The sequence below is a fragment of the Herpailurus yagouaroundi genome, unplaced genomic scaffold (genome assembly GCF_014898765.1).
Source record: "Herpailurus yagouaroundi ecotype Mexico unplaced genomic scaffold, PumYag 193, whole genome shotgun sequence".
Classification (NCBI taxonomy): domain Eukaryota; kingdom Metazoa; phylum Chordata; class Mammalia; order Carnivora; family Felidae; genus Herpailurus; species Herpailurus yagouaroundi.
In genome coordinates this window covers 4,550,613-4,569,876 of record NW_024412424.1, presented here as the reverse complement: position 1 = coordinate 4,569,876, position 19,264 = coordinate 4,550,613, and the positions used below count along the sequence as shown (strand labels likewise).

At 51.3% G+C, this 19,264-nt stretch overlaps 1 protein-coding gene and 2 long non-coding RNA genes across 6 annotated transcripts in view; 1 reads left to right on the top strand and 2 right to left on the bottom strand.

Annotated features, from left to right (window-relative positions):
- LOC121011096 (uncharacterized) overlaps positions 1-3,105 on the bottom strand; it is a 10,084-nt gene extending 6,979 nt beyond the window's left edge. Inside the window, exon 1 of the long non-coding RNA XR_005781491.1 lies at positions 3,004-3,105. This is a non-coding gene — a long non-coding RNA (uncharacterized LOC121011096). The remainder of the gene's footprint in view (positions 1-3,003) is intronic.
- LZTFL1 (leucine zipper transcription factor like 1) overlaps positions 1-6,058 on the top strand; it is a 16,048-nt gene extending 9,990 nt beyond the window's left edge. Inside the window, exons 6-11 of one of the 3 annotated variants that reach the window (XM_040445109.1) lie at positions 502-567; positions 654-731; positions 3,296-3,472; positions 4,499-4,602; positions 5,628-5,688; positions 5,788-6,058. In XM_040445109.1, coding sequence (XP_040301043.1) covers positions 502-567; positions 654-731; positions 3,296-3,472; positions 4,499-4,602; positions 5,628-5,646 — 444 coding nt within the window. In that variant the 3' untranslated portion in view covers positions 5,647-5,688; positions 5,788-6,058. Of the gene's footprint in view, positions 1-501; positions 568-653; positions 732-3,295; positions 3,473-4,498; positions 4,603-5,627 lie in introns of all 3 variants that reach the window. The other 2 variants (XM_040445110.1, XM_040445108.1) reach the window with 2 other exon arrangements.
- An 11,239-nt stretch (positions 6,059-17,297) lies between these two features.
- The window catches only part of LOC121011094 (uncharacterized), a 5,774-nt gene continuing 3,807 nt past the window's right edge, over positions 17,298-19,264 (bottom strand). Inside the window, exons 2-3 of one of the 2 annotated variants that reach the window (XR_005781490.1) lie at positions 18,209-18,442; positions 17,298-17,579 (exon numbers count right to left, since the gene is read on the bottom strand). This is a non-coding gene — a long non-coding RNA (uncharacterized LOC121011094). Of the gene's footprint in view, positions 17,580-18,208; positions 19,197-19,264 lie in introns of those variants that run through there. The other variant, XR_005781489.1, reaches the window with a different exon arrangement.

Below are 19,264 nucleotides of genomic sequence, written 5' to 3'. Positions count from 1 at the left end.
TGATCTTACCGTTTGTGAGACTGACCCCGCATCAGCCTCTCTGCTGACAGCGTGGAGCCTGCTTGGGATTCTCTCTCCCTCTCTCTCTCTGCTCCTCCCCTCCCTCTCTGTCTCAAAATAAATAAAATTTTAAAACTTTAAAAGAAAAAAAAAAGGCTGTGTTTCTAGGATAAGTGCAGGTGTTGGCCGTGAAAAGCCCCAAGAGTTGCAGGATCAGCTAGGTGAGAGATGGCAGGAGAGGGAGACTTTGGAAGAAGGCTGAGAACGGAGGCCTGAAGGGAGCCTGAGAGACTGTGAAAGAGGCTTAGAGACCACAAGTGACACACAGCTGTGGAGGCCAATGGGCTGGGTGCGACTGGATGTCACCAGGAACCAGGGCACGCAGATGTTTGAGCTGACAAATAATTAAATTTAGTTTTGAAATTGAACTTTGAAGCGAAACAACTTCAAGTATTGAAAAGACCGTAGCTAAAATAATAAACCTTGAATTTACTCACAAAGGAAATTGAACGACTTCAAGAAGAGAATGAGAAATTGAAGTCGAGGCTGAAGACCATTGAAATACAGGTAACCGAGAAATACTTTACCAAAATTCTTGAAAGAGCTGCTTACAGAATAAATACTGAGGGTGTTTTGTTTAAATCTGATTACAGGCAACACAGGCATTAGAGGAGAAGTCAAAACTGGAAAGAGCACTGCGGGACTTACAGCTTGACCAAGGAAATCAAAAGGTGAAAGACGTTTGAAATGCAGCCGATGACACTGTAATGATCTTGTGACAGTTGGTAACCACGCTTATCACGAGGATCACTTTGAGCGGTACAGAAATCTCGGATGAATACGATGTCTGACTGAGGCTGATAGGATATTACACGTCAGTTACCCTTCCATTTTTTGAAGAGGCGGAATAAGTTTTAGCTATCTTTGTCGTGGGTTTCTAATAGAATAAATAGACTAAAAGTGCAACCTTAACGCGAAGCCTTAGTTACTGTTCGTTCTGCCCCTCCTCTGCCACTCCCTGAGAGGGATGCCACCACGGTCCTGCAGGGGGACATCCCTGTCCAGGGAAGGCCGGGAGAGGGCCGAAGGGGCAGGCCCGCCGCTCACCCGTCTCACGGTCCCCAGAGCCCGCCAGCATACAAGATACTCTCAAGTTTATTTTTTTTTTTTAGCTCTTCTCCCTTTTACCTTGACCTTCCAACTACAATGGGGGGAAAGGAAATGATGAAAGGAGGGGTTTTTAGTTCATCGGATTGGTATTTGGCGTTATTATACAGAACTTCTGATGAAGTCGGCCTTTGGTGAGTGTGACAGAATAGGGTGAATTTACTCGGTCTGCGTCTTCAAACCCGCCTCCGTCTGGTGGCACTCGTGTAATGCACCCAAATCCGGTGGTGGCTCTCCAGGCCCGTCCGAGGGGCGTGACCGAGGATGGCTCTGCCGGCGGGAGGTTCTCGCGTGCACAGGTGGCCTTGCCGTGGACGCTAGACGCTGCCACAGACTTCCTGTCAGCGGGGCCGCTGGAGGGAGTTTTCAGCGTAGCCCCAGCTTTTCCAGTGGTTGTACCGCCATTGCTGATGTCCGCCAAATGGTCCCCGACTTGCTTCATTGCACTTCTATGGTTTCCTTATGGAAAACTTCAAACTCATACGGAAGTAGAGGGTACGGTGTCATGCACCCCGGTGCCCGTCACTCGGCTTCCCGGTCCCCTGGGGTTGGCCAGGCTGCCTTCCCGCTTCCTCCCCGTCGCCCCTCCCTTCACGTTTCTTTGAGGCAAATCTCAGCCATGACGTCATTTCATCTGGAGACGTCTTTAAAATAGGATAATTCTGGGGCACCTGGGTGGCAGTCGGTTAAGCGTCCGATTTCGGCTCAGGTCAAGATCTCATGATTCATGAGTTCGAGCCCCTGGTGGGGCTGTGTGCTGACAGCTAGGAGCCTGGAGCCTGCTTCGGATTCTGTGTCTCTGCCCCTCCCCGCCCCTCCTGCTCTGTCTCTCTCAAAAATAAACATTTACAAAATGATAAAAAAAATAATAAGTCAAAATAAAATAGGATAATTCTTAGATGGCTACAAAAATAACAAAGGAGAGATCTATGATTTTCAATCCTGTATCAAGGACTGTAGATTTAGAAAACAGAGCTAAACACTCCAGAGCAGCTTCACGATTTCTCAAAACAATTGCAAACATTTTTGGAGAAGAATTTCTCTTAAAACTACTTTTAAGATCTGGGCAAAAGAAAATATGTGCACGCTTTCACTAGCTGTGCAGAAATAAAACCTTCGTAAGGACCAGACTTCAAACGTGAGTGAGGAGTTTGTCGTTGGTAGTTCTGTTCCGTCTTCGTATTTAGCAATTATCGACCATTTTCCTGGCCTAGTAATACAGCTTTTTCCGTTATAAGTTTATGCAGTCAAAAACAAGCTCCAGCTGCTTTTTGTTGTGCCGACAGGGTGTGCAAACATGCATATTGCTTTAAAAAACAAAAACTTAAGATCTTCTACATTTAGCAAACCGTATAACCAGTAAGTATTAATTAGGCTCTCATGATATTTTTATTTATTTATTTATTTTTTTAAATTTTTTTTTCAACGTTTTATTTATTTTGGGGACAGAGAGAGACAGAGCATGAACGGGGGAGGGGCAGAGAGAGAGGGAGACACAGAATCGGAAACAGGCTCCAGGCTCTGAGCCATCAGCCCAGAGCCCGACGCGGGGCTCGAACTCACGGACCGCGAGATCGTGACCTGGCTGAAGTCGGACGCTTAACCGACTGCGCCACCCAGGCGCCCCATCTCTCATGATATTTTAATGTAAATAATGACTAAGACCTACGTCTATTAAATTTTTGATAGAAAGTTTTCGTATTAAGTTGATTATTTTACCATCTGTGTCACTCAACATTTCTTCAGGATGTTTTCTAAGTTGACTTTTCAAAACAGAAACCCGTCCGCCCTCCCTACCCCAGGGCACACACAACCTTGTCAGATTTGAGATCTCACCTCTCTCCTGTCCCTCTGTGGAGTTCCAGCAACGCATACATGACAATTCGCAGATTTGGAGATCAGCGGCCACTGAGCGTCTGCCGTGTGCAGGACGGCGTGCTCTAGGGCCGAGGGTGACTGGGCGCGCCGGCGACCCTCAGGGATCTGGAGCTTACCCGGGCCGGCCGGGGAGGCCGACGTGCATGCCCAAAACATTTGTTCTCATGTCACGAGGTTGAATGACTGTCGTAGAACAGTTGCCGGTTCGGATGTCAACATGAAATTATGTCAGTGCATGTGTTTTCCGTAGGATTTTATAAAGGCCCAAGACTTGAACGACCTGGAAAACACAGTTGCTGCTTTAAAGAGTGAGTTTCAGAAGACACTTAATGACAAGACAGAAAACCAGAAGTCCCTGGAGGAGAATCTGGCAACAGCCAAGCACGACCTACTCAGGGTCCAGGAGCAGCTGAGCATGGCTGAAAAGGTCAGACTTGTCCGCGTGTGTCTGCCCAAGTGGGGAGGAGGGGGAGCTGAGGGAGATGCTGGAGGACAGCTGCGGATTTACCTTGTTTTTTCTCAAGGTGTCAGCCAGTGCGTGTTAGAGATCAATCATTTCTGGGCATTGAGAGAATCTTCTGTCTTTGGCACTAAACTATCTGTGGAAATAAAAAAAATCTCCACTCCTTCCTCTGGTTTGGTAAAATACTCCTGCACGGACGGCTTACGTGTGCTGCCCTGTGCCCTGCGATGCCCATCCCCACGTTGCCTGGCAGAGGGATAGGTGACTTCTCTTTAAAGGATTCTGTGCCTCAAGGCACCTGGGGGCTCAGTTGGTGAAGCGTCCGGCTCTCAGATTCGGCTCAGGTCACGATCTCACAGTTTGTGAGTTCGAGCCCCGCATCAGGCTCCGTGCTGACAGTGCAGAGCCTGCTTGGGATTCTCTCTCTCCTCTCTGCCCCTCCCTTGCTCGCTCTGTCTCTCTCTCTCTCTCTCTCTCTCTCTCTCTCTCTCTCTCTCCAAAAACAAACAAACTTTAAAGGATACTATGCCTTGCTCTTAACTTATATGAAATGCATAGAAAACTGTTCTTCAGTTTAAGGATGAGACTCTTAAGCATACAGGGGCTAAAATGTAACTGAATGAAAAATCCTCCTCCCAGAATACTGACACTACTTGGGGATTTGGGGAAAAGCTCATGCTTATTTCACCTGAGAATGAGTTTACTGTCTCAAACAGACGTCCCACGTCTAGGGCACAGTATGCTTCAGTCCTGCGCTAACATTGTACACGGTTATGGGTTGACAGTGTTGCTCTTTGACTTCTCATTTGAAGGAATGTATTTTTAAGTTCGAACAATCTTAATGTTACGTAAGGAAATTTTAAAAAGAAATCAGAAAATAACACAAGCAGAATATTAGTAAAAATAAAGCCAAAATGTACGTTTTCATCAGGCGGTTCTTTCTCTCCTTCGCCGTTTCTCAGTAACAGGCCGACCTTTTTCACCACACAGGAATTAGACAAGAAATTCCAACAGACAGCAGCTTATCGAAACATGAAAGAGATTCTCACCAGGAAGAATGACCAAATCAAAGACCTGAGGAGAAGACTGGCCAAGTAAGCCTTGCTGATCCCGCGCGGCTCTCGGGTTTGCATCACTGCCGGGTTGATGTTTGTTCTTCGTGAGATCTCAGCCTGTGTCCGGAGAGGTCAGGCCAGTGGGTAGTTAGCTGCTCTGTCATTTAGTCCAGAAGCCTGCGTCTGAGGAAAGCGTTGTCCGTACTGCCCGCCAGGGCTGGAACTTCAGACACACGGCTGCGACAGGCCGCTCTTGGCAACGGTCATTTAAGCAGGATATCAGAAAGGAAACCCAGCCAGCTTACGGGCGGCCTTGGCGTTTCTCCTCAGGAGTGTTCTCACAGGAGCCTAAGACCCAGCCACACTGTGCCCTCCGTGGCAGTTGAGGTGCCAGAGAATGCGGTCCCTGCAGATGGGCGCCGTAGCCGGCGTGGCCTAGGAGTTCATGTTCCACGCGACACCCAGGGAGGGCCGTGTCCGGTTCCGGGAGCTCACCACGTGGGGGGACGCCTGCAGCCGTGGCCCCCGCCACGCGGTCACGGTGCACCCACAACCGTCCCGATCCGGATGTGGTCGGCTCTTCAGGCTCCTTTCTGTCCTCAGCAGGTTCACCTGGAAACTCAGCCGACGTGTTACCTGGATTCCAGGGGAACAGAGCTGGGAAGTAAATCCAAGATCTAGTTCTTTAGAGAAGGGGGTTGGTTAACCTTCTCGCGTGGTCGTATCAGCACCCTGCGTCCATCTGACAGTTCGGGTGGTTACTGAGTTTCTGCTGTGCTAAGCTGCCGTGGGTCTAAGCGCCAGCTGTAGAGACTTAGAGTCCAGAAGCATCTTCACACTCGGTTGCCCCTTTCTCCCACCTGCTGCCAGAGCCACCTCCGCGTCACCGTCACACTGCCTTGACCGGGCCCGGCTCCCACCGGAGCAGTGACTTCGAGTGAAAAACGCAACGTTGCTGGTTTGGTCACCAGAGACGTTTCGCGTAAACTCATTTGGTAACGACGACAACGACAAAAAGTATCATGACGTTATGGTCTTCCCTGAATTTTCTTATCTCTTTCCAGATACGAACCCGAAGATTAAAACTCAAAGAAGATTTCTTCTGGAAGCTGCCACAGCATAAAAGTACAAGCTGTTTCTCACCTCAGACACGTATTTTGAAGCAGTTTGTTATATTCCCTCTCTTTATTTTTCTAATATATAGACTTTGCTTCTACTATTTAGAACTAGACTCCCTATTGTAGCTACCTGATTGAGCAGAGGGGAGCCTGCTGCCTGATCCCAGCCGGCCGGCCCAGACCCCTCTGCGGGCATTCCAGGGCCTCCGTTCCGATGCAGTGAGAACTCTTTGTGGTAAAGAAGAGATTTTAGAGCGGGAAGAAGAGCCTTCTCCTTCCGCATTAGCACAAAGCATATACCATTTCAGTAAATGTTAAAAATAAAGACAGTTATTAGAGATAGTTACTACAAATAAACCTTATTTTTCAAAATCTAATTCATTTTCTCTGTTTCATCATAAAAAAAAAAAGATACAAATGCCCTGAAAATGTGACCATCAACTTTTATAGGCAGTATTTTTACCAGTTAAAAGGAAAATGAACAGCAAACATGAGGATTCGATTAACTTCCGTCTCTCTAGCTAAACGCTGTGTTTATCAGAGGAGGACAGACATTTTTTGCAACCCAATTTACCATTGGATTACTGGGTTACTGATGGAGCAGTCAGATCCATCCCGTGCCGCCCAGTTAAAGTATCTGGGCTCACTGGGGCGCCTGGGGGGCTCAGTCAGTTGAGCATCCAACATCAACTCAGGTCATGATCTCATAGTTCGTGAGTTTGAGCCCCACATCGGGCTCTGTGCTGACAGCTCGGAGCCTGGAGCCTGCTTCGGATTCTGTGTCTTCCTCTCTCTCTCTGCCCCTCCGCTGCTCGTGCTCTGTCTCTCTGTCTCTCAAAAATAAGTAAATGTAAAAAACAAACAAACAAAAAAAAACCAGTGAGAGGAGGGAGGGACAAATCTGACAGGCCAGCCTTCATAGTGCATTCCTTCCGCACCTACCTCTCACCATGGACGTCACTCAATCTCTGTTCCTTCTAGAGCTTTCAGTGAGGATTCCAGTGTCCCCACATATTTCTTTAGCCCAGAATTGATACTCTTTCCGAAAATCTGTTCCGTTACTTAATGATCGGGATATTTGGAAACAGAACTTGCTAGTCTATTGGTCAGAAGGCATTTAATCATGTTCTCCCTGCGTCTTCCTTAGTTTGATGCTCACAGGGAAGGAAGAGGTGTTGAGAATCCTGTATCGCTGAGTAAGATTTCAACTTGGTTTTCGGTAGCGACTTTGAAATATTCTGTGTAGTGTGTTCCAGATCAATAATAAAGTCAAAAGCATTGCTGAAACCTTGAAACCTTAAAACCTAACTGTCCCACGTGAAGATAGATAAATACGACATTCTTTGACATAAACCAACATGACGACTCTTCCACATACAAATACTTCGTGCTCTGCTTTTGCTACTTTTCGCATGTCTGTTTAACTCGGGCCTTTAGCAAAATGAAGTGTTAAACGTTTATTTTTTTTTTTTTAATTTTTTTTTCAACGTTTATTTATTTTTGGGACAGAGAGAGACAGAGCATGAACGGGGGAGGGGCAGAGAGAGAGGGAGACACAGAATCGGAAACAGGCTCCAGGCTCTGAGCCATCAGCCCAGAGCCCGACGCGGGGCTCAAACTCACAGACCGCGAGATCGTGACCTGGCTGAAGTCGGACGCTTAACCGACTGCGCCACCCAGGCGCCCCTAAACGTTTATTTTTTGCACATTTACCTAGTTTTGAGATTTCCCTCATCTGACCAAGAAAGCAAGCCTCTTTGGTCTATATATTCTGGGTTCCTAAGAATGTTGGCTCGAGCCTTGACTGAACTTTCGATTGTGCTGAGCTGTCTAGATGGCGCATTCCTGGCTGTCGGGACGCAGCTTTGGCTCAGCTTAAAAATTCAAGGCTCCTGCTCAATTATGGCTCAGACCTTTTGATGACAGAAGCAGCATAAAGGGGTTTTGTTACTAATTTCTGCTGTTCAACATTTAAGGGCTTGTTTTTTCTCAGTATGCAGTACATTCTGAGTCTAGAGTGAGTAATCCTGTTTGATAAAAAACTTTGCTATTCGTTATGTCTATTCTTATGAACCGAAACGATCCGTAGAGATGCTTACATTTTTATTTATTTATTATTATTTTTTTTAACGTTTATTTATTTTTGGGACAGAGAGAGAGCATGAACAGGGGAGGGGCAGAGAGAGAGGGAGACACAGAATCGGAAACAGGCTCCAGGCTCTGAGCCATCAGCCCAGAGCCTGACGCGGGGCTCGAACTCACGGAGCGCGAGATCGTGACCTGGCTGAAGTCGGACGCTTAACCGACTGCGCCACCCAGGCGCCCCGAGATGCTTACATTTTTAAATGGCATGCACACATTGGACACTAATGATTCTTTCGCTGATGTAGAAATGCTTCTATTCTAAAGCTTTTCCATTAGAAGTTCAAGGCCTAATTCCTCTCATGTAAGCAAGTCTTTTGAAAGTAAAAGACAATAGCTGGGTGTTATATGGAAACCAATCTGACAATAAATTATATTTAAAAAAAAAAAAAGTAAAAGACGATAAGAGGGCGCCTGGGTGGCTCAGTCGGTTAAGCGTCCGACTTCGGCTCAGGTCTTGATCTTGCGGTTCATGGGTTCAAGCCCCACATCAGGCTGTGTGTGAATCAGAAGTCCTGGGAAGCCGGTGTAAGCAGCGTCCCCTGCGTGCTCTGGCCAGCAGAGGACAGCGGCCCGCCCAGCTCCTCGCCAGGACTAACGTTGCCGCCCTCGCTGTACCAGGAGGGGGGCTCGCCCACCTGCTATCCGTCCCAGGAGGGAGAGGCCCTCCCTCCGAGCCTTCGTGTCCCACCTCAGTGCGCCACGGTCTCCAGCTTCCCGGGAACCACTCAGCAGTGCCTTAGGACTGGATTCACGGGTCCTTGCCCGGATGCCGAACACCGAGTCCCAGAGGAGAAGCCCTCTGTCAATAGCTCTCCTTAGCCGGCTTCCGTTCCATCGCCCACTGGGCCAGCATCCTCGAGTTCCGTGCCCGTACATGCCCTTCCGGCCCCTGGCGGTCCGCACTAGCCAGCTGCTTCAGCGCTTTGGGGGAATGATTCACTTTCTTTCCAAGCAGGACAGTAATTCTCTCCACAGGCCATGCTGATACTCGCCCCTGTGGTCTGATCGAGGAGCACTGAGTGCAAGTGATGGCAGATCTTGGGGGGACAGAGGTTATCTGGCCGCTCTTCTCTTCGAGAGAGGCCTCCAAACGATTTCCAGGTCAGGGAGCTGCCCTCTACGACGGCCATGAGCCACTTGCTAAGACCCAAGCATTCAGGGGGGTCTGGGGTGTCAAGGCTCCTGAGGGCATCCGCCCAGACGGGCCCATGTCCCATCCAGAGTCCCCTGCCTTCCTAATCAGGGCGTGGCTTGAGCCAAGGGGACTTTCCAGGCCTGTGAATATGGTCCACTTCCTGATCATGCCACCCGGGATCCCACCTCGGCCTGAGTCTCGGCCTGTTCTTGTGCACGTGCCATAGGGCGTCCTCATCGTCACGGCACCTCCAGTGGTGGCAGTTGGTCGACCAGAGCCTGCTGCTGTCTTCCTCACCCTCGTCCTGCCCCGGTTGGAGTTTGGTGACTGGCCCAGCAGCGTGCTGGGGTCTTACCACCCCACTCAACGTCAGCCCTGGGATCCTGTTGTCCTCTGGCTGGCATCCAGGTCCAGTAGTCGGCTTTCCCCGAGACAAGAGTTTTGGTTCAGGCAATTCACTTGGGAGGGGACCCCAGGAAGCACGGTGAGGGCGCGGGGGCACGAGGCGGGAAAGGGCGTGCTCACGTGCAGGGTGCCTGGGTGCTCCGCCAAGCCCCATCCCTCTCCGGAGTGGGGGGTCAGGGCATCACCCACCAGCTCCCTGCTTCTCGGGTTGCGCCTTGATCCCGGGGCATCGACTCCCGGCACTTCTCGTGCCTGGGTTGAGCAGGCTCCGGTGTCCAAGAAAGGCCTCCAGGTGAAGAGACACAAAGAACCTTCCGCCGGTCACCTCCTGGCGAGGAGAAGTGGATGTGTGTGGGGCATTGATAGCATGTGGTCCCACGATGAACTGAGGAGACCAAAGGGTAGACGCCATGGATGTTCTATGCTGTGAGTCCTTCCTTATCAGAGGGCAAACTCACACCCCGCTCGGCCTCTTCAGCCCAGTGCGCTCACGTGGCCAGGCCACAGCTGCCTTTAAATAGTAGCTCTTGAGAGAAAGGATATCCCCAGACTGAGCACCAGACCAGCCCTCCCCATTGGGACTCAAGCGTGAGGGCCCCTTATACGAGCTCAATCCCAATGTTTGTGAGACTGAACCTCCACTTTCTGCACAAGCATTGCTTAAGCCATGGAAACCCTTGGGTAGACTGTTCAAGATATTAGATGTTACCTATAAGTTTTCTAATACCAAAACTTCCCCCATACCGGTGACCAAACCTGTTGAAAACTCAGCCACGAGAAAAATCTTTCATACAGAGCGTAATTCCCATCCTTGTTAGGCCTGGATAAGTAGGAAATTATGTCTTTTATTTATTTCTCTTGCCTTATTGCACTGGCCGGGACCTCTAGTACAATGTTGAATAGAAGGCAACGGAGGCCATGCTTGCCTCGTTCCCCGCCTCTGGGGCAACACTCTAAATAACTTCATGAATAAGAACAACGTTTGCAATATTCCGTACTAGATTAGAGACATTCTTTTCTATTCCCAGTTTGCTAAGAGCATTGATACAAATTACAAATGGGTATTGAGGTTGGCCAGTTGTCTTTTCTGCATCTATTGAGGTGATGGACTTTCTCTCTCTCTCTCTCCCTCTCCCTCTCTCTCTCTTCTGTTAATACTGCAAAGTACAGCACTTAATTTTCTGGTGTTCAGCTGTCCTCAGAGTCCTGCAACCATGTCACCTGGTCACTGTGACGGGTGCTGTAGGCACACTGGCACAGCAGCCCCTCGGGCAAGTTTGAACCACAGCTCATCTGAGTCCTAGCAGGATGTCTTTTGATTCTCCCAGTTGACGAGGGGAGAGGGGGTGTGAGGCTAGTGAGGAACTACTCCAAAGCCACCTCCCCCTTGCCTGCCCACCTCCCCTGGGAGGGTTCGGATGAGCTCAGGATAGACCCACAAGATGAAAGTCTAGCAACGCGGCGTCCCCCAGCTCGTGTGGCGGCCGTCCTGCCCCTTCGGACCCGAGGGAGAAGGACCCAGGGAGCCGGCACCTTTGCATTGTTCTCTTCCTTTCACTGTCTACACTGCCTGAATCTAAATTGTATCTTCACTCTCTGACTCGGCCCCACCTTGGCTGCTGCTGCGTGCTTTGTAATCCCCTTCAGGATAAAGAAAGGACCATGACCCCAGCTGCTGGCAATGTCACTGGTCCTCAGCTGTCCGCCCTTTGCAAACTGCCCAACTAAAGGGAACCACCTGGCCTGGGTTTACATGCCCGACAGGGCGACAGCATCCGACGGTGGTCAGTGCAAAAGCATAAAGGCCAGGCCCTCCCGCCCCCTTCAGAACACCCCCTCCCTGGGTCAAGAGCCTTTCCACCGGGCCTGCCCGGGACCCTCCCCAACTGGGGTCCTGCACACCGACCTCTGTCTCAGTCTGCTTCCCGAGGGGCCCGGCCCGCAGCAGTCACAAGGCACTATCCTTTCATATCTTACTGGTTCCTATTAGTCGACATCTTATTTGGGGGGTTGCATCCCTATTCCCGTCAGAGACGGGTGTGGGATTTTCCTTCCTTGTAAAACAGCTGTTGTTGGAAAGCCACCAACGGCGTTTCCGAACCGGTCACTGGTTCGTATTCAACAAAACCTTTGAACCCTTTGACCTGCGCTTATCTCACTTTGTAACTAAAATCAGTGATCTGTTATCGGAGTTGGGCCCCGCCCCCCAAGGAGAGAACAGATAGAGAAGTGGGCGGGGTTGATAAGCCCCCCCCACCCCCACCCCAGGATCCCCCAGGACAGCTGCCCTGCTAACTCAGTAAAGGTCTTCCGGCCTGGCTGCGGCTGCTGACATGGTCCAGAGGCTTGAAGCGGCAGGTGCGAGGCTGGAGGCGCGTGGTCTGAAACGTGGGCTCTGCCAGGGTTGCGGTCTCGCAGGCGTGTCCTGGGTCGGACTCCAAACAGCCAGCGCCGTCTGTTTCTCAGTCCCTTGGGTTTTATATTTTCTGCCTCCTGGCACTGTACATTCTTGCCACATGTTTTGAGATTCTCAAATCACATCTTTAGACCTGCCTCAGGGTCCACGGTGGGTATTGGCTTTAGATAATTATTATGTCTTTTCTAGACAAAGCAACCACCTCCTTCTGCCCCCTTTTGGAGATAGAATTTACATGCAAGAACATGCCCCCGTATTAAGGGCACGGCTCGACGCGTCTGGACAAACGCGGGGACCCGTGTATGCACCACCACAGCCAAGACATAGGCCGTTCTCATCGACCCCCAAAAGTTGCACGGCTTCCCGTATGGGGACCCTCCTGGGCCCTGGGCTCTGGGCCCCCCACGGATCTGCTCTCTCTCGTGATAGCTCAGATGGTATCGTACCATATGCTCTCTCTTATATCTGGCTCCTTCCGCTCTGCACCTCTTGCTGGTAGACCCATCACCTCTATCTCTGCCCCTGTCTTCACATCCCCTTGGACACTTGTCGTCGGGGTTAGCGTCCTCCCTAACCAGGATGCTCTCATCTCCAAACACCTAGTTACACCTGCAAAGGCTCTTTTCCCAGGGAGGTCACAGCCCTGGGTTCTGGGTGGACATTTTGGGGCGGGAGAGGGGGGGACGGCCATTCAGACCATGCGGTGTGTTGGAAAAGAAGGTGCTAAGGTAAAGGAACGACAGTAGAGTTGAATAAGGAAGCAAAAGAGAGCTGGGGGTGTCGAGCGCAAGCTCAGTAGGCCAGCTCCCTCCTCGAGGGGTCGGTCCTGGCCGACGAGCACCCCCAGGCCGAGGGAAGAGCGGACAAGGGCCTGGGACAGGAGGGGCCCGACCTGTGGAAGGGCGGCAAGGAGCCACGGGGCTGGGTCACGCTGGCCTTGCGGGCGACAGGGAAGAGCTGAGACTTTCCTCGAAAGGAAACGTGGCACGGGTGAGCCTTGGAAGGAGAAAACCCGACGGGCCTGTGGCTGCGTTGAGAGCGGACATCCTCGGTCAAGACTGGGAGCAGGGGACAGCTTAGGAGTCATCCAGGTGAGAGCCCGGGGCTTCGATCGAGAGAGGAGCGGTGAAGAGCGGTTGAGTCTGGGTGTTTTGAATCGAAGGCAAACTTGGAGCAAAGGTGCACGGATCCTAGTGTCCGGCTCAGGGCGCGTTCGTGGGGGAAACGCTTGGTTTAACCGGCACCCAGATGAAGGCTCGCCCAGTCTCTGCCCCGAGAGGCCTCCCGTGCCCCCGCCTCTGCCGTGGCCCCATCTCTGCCCAGAGGCCGCCACTCTCCTGATTTCCAGCACCCAAGGTTCCCATGGCTGCTCTTGAACTTCACGTACACGGAGTCACCCCGTGTACACCGTGCGTGCGTCACCCACACACCTGGAGCGTGGACGGTCCTTGTCACCCCAGCTGGTGTTTGCTCACGTGAGCCTTCCACAGCTCACTCGCCACCTGGCAGGTGCCGGGGAGGTGAAGTGCAGGAAGCCTGTCTGTGCCTCGCAGACATCCCGATGAGGACGATGGAGAGACGGCAGACGTCCGTCTAGACAGACATCTGAGGCCCGACGGGGGCCGGAGAGACAGCGTGGGAGTGACAAGTGTGTAGATGGCTTGAAGCCACGGGATCGCTGCGCGGAAGAGGCGAGCGTGGGTGAGAAGCCGGGGCGCTGCGAGATTGTGAGATCACGGAGAACAGAAGGACTCAGCAGAGGAGACCAGCAGCCACGGCAGGGACCCGGGAGCCCACGCCGGGGCCGTCCAGGAGGCCTCCGGGGAGATGCGCCCCAGGAAGCAGTCATCACCCCGGGCAGACACGGCAGAGAGGGCAAGAAGGAGACACTGAGAGCCGACCTTGGCCTGAGCCACAAGGGGTCACGGGTGACCTGGAGAAGACAGTTCCGTTAGACTGGGGGAAGTAGGCCCGGTGCAGGTGACAGTGCGGTGCGTCCGGGGAGGAGAGAAGCCTGGAGTCTGTATCGATGCCTCTTGAGGAGTCTTGCTGTCGAGGAGCCAATATAAAAACAAGAACAAACAGGGCAGAAGCCGGAGGGGGAAGCGGTAACAAGCAAAGGGACTGTGTGAGGGCCCGGTGTGGTTGGTCTTCTCCCCAGCAGAGCGCACGCCCGACATCGTTTTGTCGACCCTGAATGTATTTTAGCGAAAGTTGAAAAGGTGGGAAAAAGCAGGCAGAAGGGGATCATTCACAGAGGAGCGCTCGGAATGGCGGGCAAAGGAAAACGGAGGGGGAATCTGTGTTTAAAACAACTTTTTTTAAAACATTTATTCATTTTTGAGAGAGAGACCGAGTGTGAGCGGGGGAGGAGCAGAGAGGGAGGGAGACACAGAATCGGAGGCAGGCTCCGGGCTCTGAGCTGTTCGGCGCAGAGCCCGACGTGGGGCTCGAACTCATGAATCATGAGATCACGACCTGAGCCAAAGGCAGATGCTCAACCAGCGGAGCCACCCAGGCGCCCCAGGGGGTATCTGTGCTTTAAAGCTCCACAGATGGGGCACTGGGGTGGCTCAGTCGGCTGAGCATCTGACTCTTGAATTTGGCGCAGGTCATGATCCCAGGGTCGTGGAATCGAGTCCCCAGTCGGGCTCTGCATTTAGCATGGAGGCTTCTTGAGATTCATTCTCTCTCTTTCTCTCCACTACCCCCCCCCGACCCCCACTTGCTCCCACCCTCTCTCCCAAAAAAAAAAAAAAAAATATTTTTTTAATTAAAAATAAAAAGCTCCACAAATGATCCTGACGGGCAGCTAGGTTTAAGAACCAATGTGCTCTGGAGACTTTAACGTGCCCACGTCCCCCGCCCCAGGGGTCCCACGAGAGCATGTGGGTTTTGACTTAAGAGGCCTGGAGAGGGACCCACGGGTCTGCCTTTCTCACAGGCTCCCCGGGGGTGCCCCTGCTCGTCCACAGACCACGTTCTGAGTATCAACAGACCAAAGAAATCCAATATAATCTGAACTATTGAGCTTGTGAAATGAAGCATGTGTGTTTCCTGGCAGAGTGCGATTCGTAGGGCCACCTCCTGCTATGAAAGGAAAGCACAAGCACAAAACAGCACAGCGGGACACAGGACAGGTCCTCAAGGGGTCACGGATCGGGACAGTGTGGCCCCAGGTCTGTTCTGGCCCTGGAAAATATTTTCACAATGCCCCGTCTGTTCTTCCTCAGCAGATCACGCCTTCTTGCTGGTCTCGGCTGTTTGTTCCCGGCACAAATATGTGGGGCGAAGAGATAGCCTTGGCCAACACCAACAGAAAGGACGGAGGGGCCTCTCCACCGCTCCCCGGGGCCCGGTGTTTACAGAGCACGCGGCTGCCTCTCCCAACGGGTGACCAGCCGAGTCGTCGTGGGGAGAGGCCGCAACGTGTTCCCATAAACTCGTTTCCGCGTCTGTTTTCTCTGGCCTGAAAAATCCTGTCGGTTCCACTCAGGCCTTTCCTAAAGGACGCCCACTTGGTGGTGTTCGCGCAAATTAGCTACTCTAGACACGGAGAGTCAGCAATTAATTTACAGACGATCCCTCCGGGTTACTCTGTTGAAGGCCCTGTCCTTTGGAAGTGGTCATACGGACAAAGGGACCCCCGGGTGCTAAATTCCTTGTTTCCTCTAACCTTGCTCCGCGTCCCTCCAGGCTCTGCGTTTTGAACAGTATACACTCTAAAGTGTACAAATTCACACCGTTCACTTCGGCATTTCCCTACGTCACTGCTAGGCGGGGAGGGGGAGGGAAAAACAGTCTTGAATGACCCCCAGTGAAACAATCTGACAAATCCTGAGCGCAGGCCGTTCTGCAATTAAAACGATTGGCCCGGTCTCTCCGGAAAGTCTGTGTCATGAAAATAAAAAGGTGGGGAGGCCCTCTTAAAAGCAGCTGTATGCGTTAACGACTAAACGCGATGTCTGAACCCTGACCGGCTCCTGGGCGCCTAAAAAATGGCATTTGGGGGTCAACTCCCTGAAATTGTCACTTTGCATGCTTCGACCAAGTCTGAAGTTACCTCCTTAGCACATTTCAACTCTTGTCGCGCCAAGTTGCCGGCCCAGGATTTTTTTACCTTTTTACTTTTTCAAAATCCCATGAAGGAAACATTCCTCGGCAGTGAGATCTTTGGCGTGGATTCAGGGCTCACCCCGATGTCCTGGCGTCATGATGCATCTTGACATACGTTTTTCTTTTTTTTTTTTTAACCCCTACACGGGATTCGTTAGGCTGCGTGAATCTGTAGTGGGAAATGCTGAGCTCTTAGTACTTTAAATACTGCTCTGCCTCAATTTCTCCCTCTCCTTCTTCTAGAATACTAAGGAGGCATAGGTTACTACTTCATTGTTCTACATATCTTAACCTTTCTCGTAGTCTTTTGACCTCTTTGTCTCTCTGAGCAGGGTTCCAGAAAATTCTTTCTGACATACCTTCGAGTTCATCGAATCTCTCCCTGATTGCGTCTCACCCACTTTTAAACCCATCCACCGAGTTTCCGGTGTCTCATTTTTATGGCATTTTTCGTTTCAGAAGCTCCACTTGGTTTTTATTCCAATGATCTGTATCATTTTCCATTCTCTGCTCCTCACTTTTTATTTTCCGCTTTGACAATCCATCATGGACAGACAAGGGCAGAAATCTCTCTCCTGACGGTAGACCTGTCAGTTTCTCCCTGTGGCCCTACCAAGTTTTGCTTCCAGTTTTTTGAAGCTAGTTGCTTTGAAAATGTCACATGTTGCCAGTGATAGATGTCCTTTCTGTCACTCATAACACTTTTTGGTTTCGAGTCTGTTTTGTCTGATGCAACCCAGCTCTCCGTGACTTTCTTTTGAATAATGTTTTCCCGGTATCTCCCCTTCACCCATTTACTATAAGTTTTTCTGTTATGTGTAGTGTGTGTCTTATAAATGAACTTTTTACTCCCGTCTTTCACCCGGTCCATTTACTCCATTTATATTTACGATAATTACGGACACATTTGGACTTCTTTCCCCATTTTACTTCTTGCTTGCCATTTGTTCTGAATTGGTACTAATGCTCCCCCTCCCCTGTTGTTTTGTTTTGTTTTGGTTTTGTTTGTTGGTTCGTTTGTTTTTTACTTTCACCAGACCACGCGAGAATATAAAGCCACCAGAAGTCCAGGCTGCTGTAGAGTTTTGACACAGACACACGAATCGGCAGCAACCATTGTAAGATTCATCTACCAAAGTTAAAAATACACACGCCTCTGTTTCAGCAAATCCACCCACAGAAACGCTTGTCCACACGCCCGTAGGACACACATACCTGAATGCCCAACAGCCTTCTTCGTAAGAGCCAAATCCAAAAATAATCCAAACGTGGATGAGTGATCTGCAGTTACAATCATACAGAAAATACAACTGAGTGGCCAGAAAAAAAAAGGAATTAAGCACAGCTACACATACCAACTTGGAGGAAACTGAAAATGATAATGTGATGTGAAAAGAAATCAAACACCGAAGAATAGCCATTATATTTTTTTCCTGATACAAAGTTTAAACCCAGACAAAACAGAACTGGAGTCGGATTCACGCCCGGGGCGTAAAACCATACAGGAAAGCAAGACGGTGTCAGCACGGGGTCACTTCTGCAGGGAGGGCGCGGGTGCGACGCGCAGGGTCGGTGAAGGGACCGCTGGGGCACTGGCCATCCCTTTCGTGACCTGGGTGAGACGGTCATTTCTGAGCCGTGTATCTTCGCGTGCAGTTGTCTGAATGGGTATTATATTTCACTGTGAAAAGAGGGGAAAAAAGGAATATCGTTCATCAGTAGCTCTTTTTTCTTTTTTAATGTTTATTTATTTATTTTTTTTAATTTTTTTTTCCAACGTTTATTTATTTTTTGGGACAGAGAGAGACAGAGCATGAACGGGGGAGGGGCAGAGAGAGAGGGAGACACAGAATCGGAAATAGGCTCCAGGCTCTGAGCTGTCAGCACAGAGCCCGACGCGGGGCTCGAACTCACGGACCGCGAGATCATGACCTGAGCTGAAGTCGGACACCTAACCGACTGAGCCACCCAGGTGCCCCAAGACCTGCATTTTAACGATAACCCAGGGCATCTGTGGGCACATGGGTGCTTGCAGAGCACGGTCGAAGGGGCTGGCTGCGCTGAGAGTCCCGGGGTCGAGCCCAGGAGCTCCCTTTGCAGCCAGGAAAGGCTCAGGTCTCATGGGAATTCCTGCCTCTTCAACACGACGCGCACACACAGAAGCACACACACGCACTCCCCCCGCCCCACACACATAGAGGCATGTGCACACACATACACATGCATGCACACGCTCAGCCCAGAGGCAGGGGCTCCCCCAGATCTCGAGGTGCGTGTCTCTGTGCCGCCCCAGGGACAACCAGCAGGTACCTTGGGCAGCAGGGAGGGGGCGCCGTCCCATCCAGAGCCGTGCCTCCAGTCCCCAAGCCGAGCGAGCTCCTGGCACGTCATAGGCGAGCCATAGAAGCTCGAATGTCTGAAGAAACTTCCTGAAATGTGGGCGCCCGGGCTGTCGATTATGGACTGACACCGAAGTGCCCAGATTCTGTGGCAGCCTTTTCACGTATCAGCGAACCTTTACTGAGACTCAAGCACGCACCTGGGCTGGGAGAAAACGGTGGGTGAGACGTGACCCAGCCACGGAGCAGAGGGGACACATATCTTGCGTTCTTCGTGACAGGGCCACGCGGAGAGCATTAGAAACCAGATGTGCGCCCCAGGCTGGGAGCAGGAAAGAGAGAGCAACAGAGTCTGGCCAGGGCTGGGGTGCTGGGCTTCCCAGAAACGGTAGTGTTCCATCTGGGTCAGGAAGCAGGGGGAGGCTTTTCCCAGGTCAAGAAGGGAGAAGGTGTTCCTGGTCGAGGGAACTGCCCACGGGTATAAAAAAGCACATTATATTCCAGAAGGTGAAAAGTCTAGTTTCTCTGGAACCTAGGTGAGCAAGGATCAAATTCCTCTTGGCCCCATTAAAAAATAAATTCCTCAGGGCCTTACAGAACAGGCTGAGGAGTTTGGACTTTATCTCGTGGGGAACCGGGGACTGGTGGGGGTAAGTAACAGCATTATCGCTGGGGTGAGCACATGATTGAAAGTGGCCTGGCTGCGATCGGTGGGGTAAGAATCTGGAATCCTGGAAATCTGTGACCACACCTATGCAACTGAGTCAGGACCGCCCCTTCCTTCTCCACCCTCTTCCCTGAGCCAGATAATTCTGGTAGGCCGGCCTTCTATCCTGCTGAAGCCGTGTCCTCATTGACACGTGGCAGGCTAAGACGGGACAGGTCCTCTGGTCAGAGGGGAAGATTTCTTCCATTCTGCCAGGGAGCACTGGGGAGCACTCAGGGCAGGGCTTCACCAAGCCTAGAGCCTTGTTGCCCTTGGGCACTTGAACTCGCTCTCCGTGACACAGAGGTTGCCCCCCCCCCC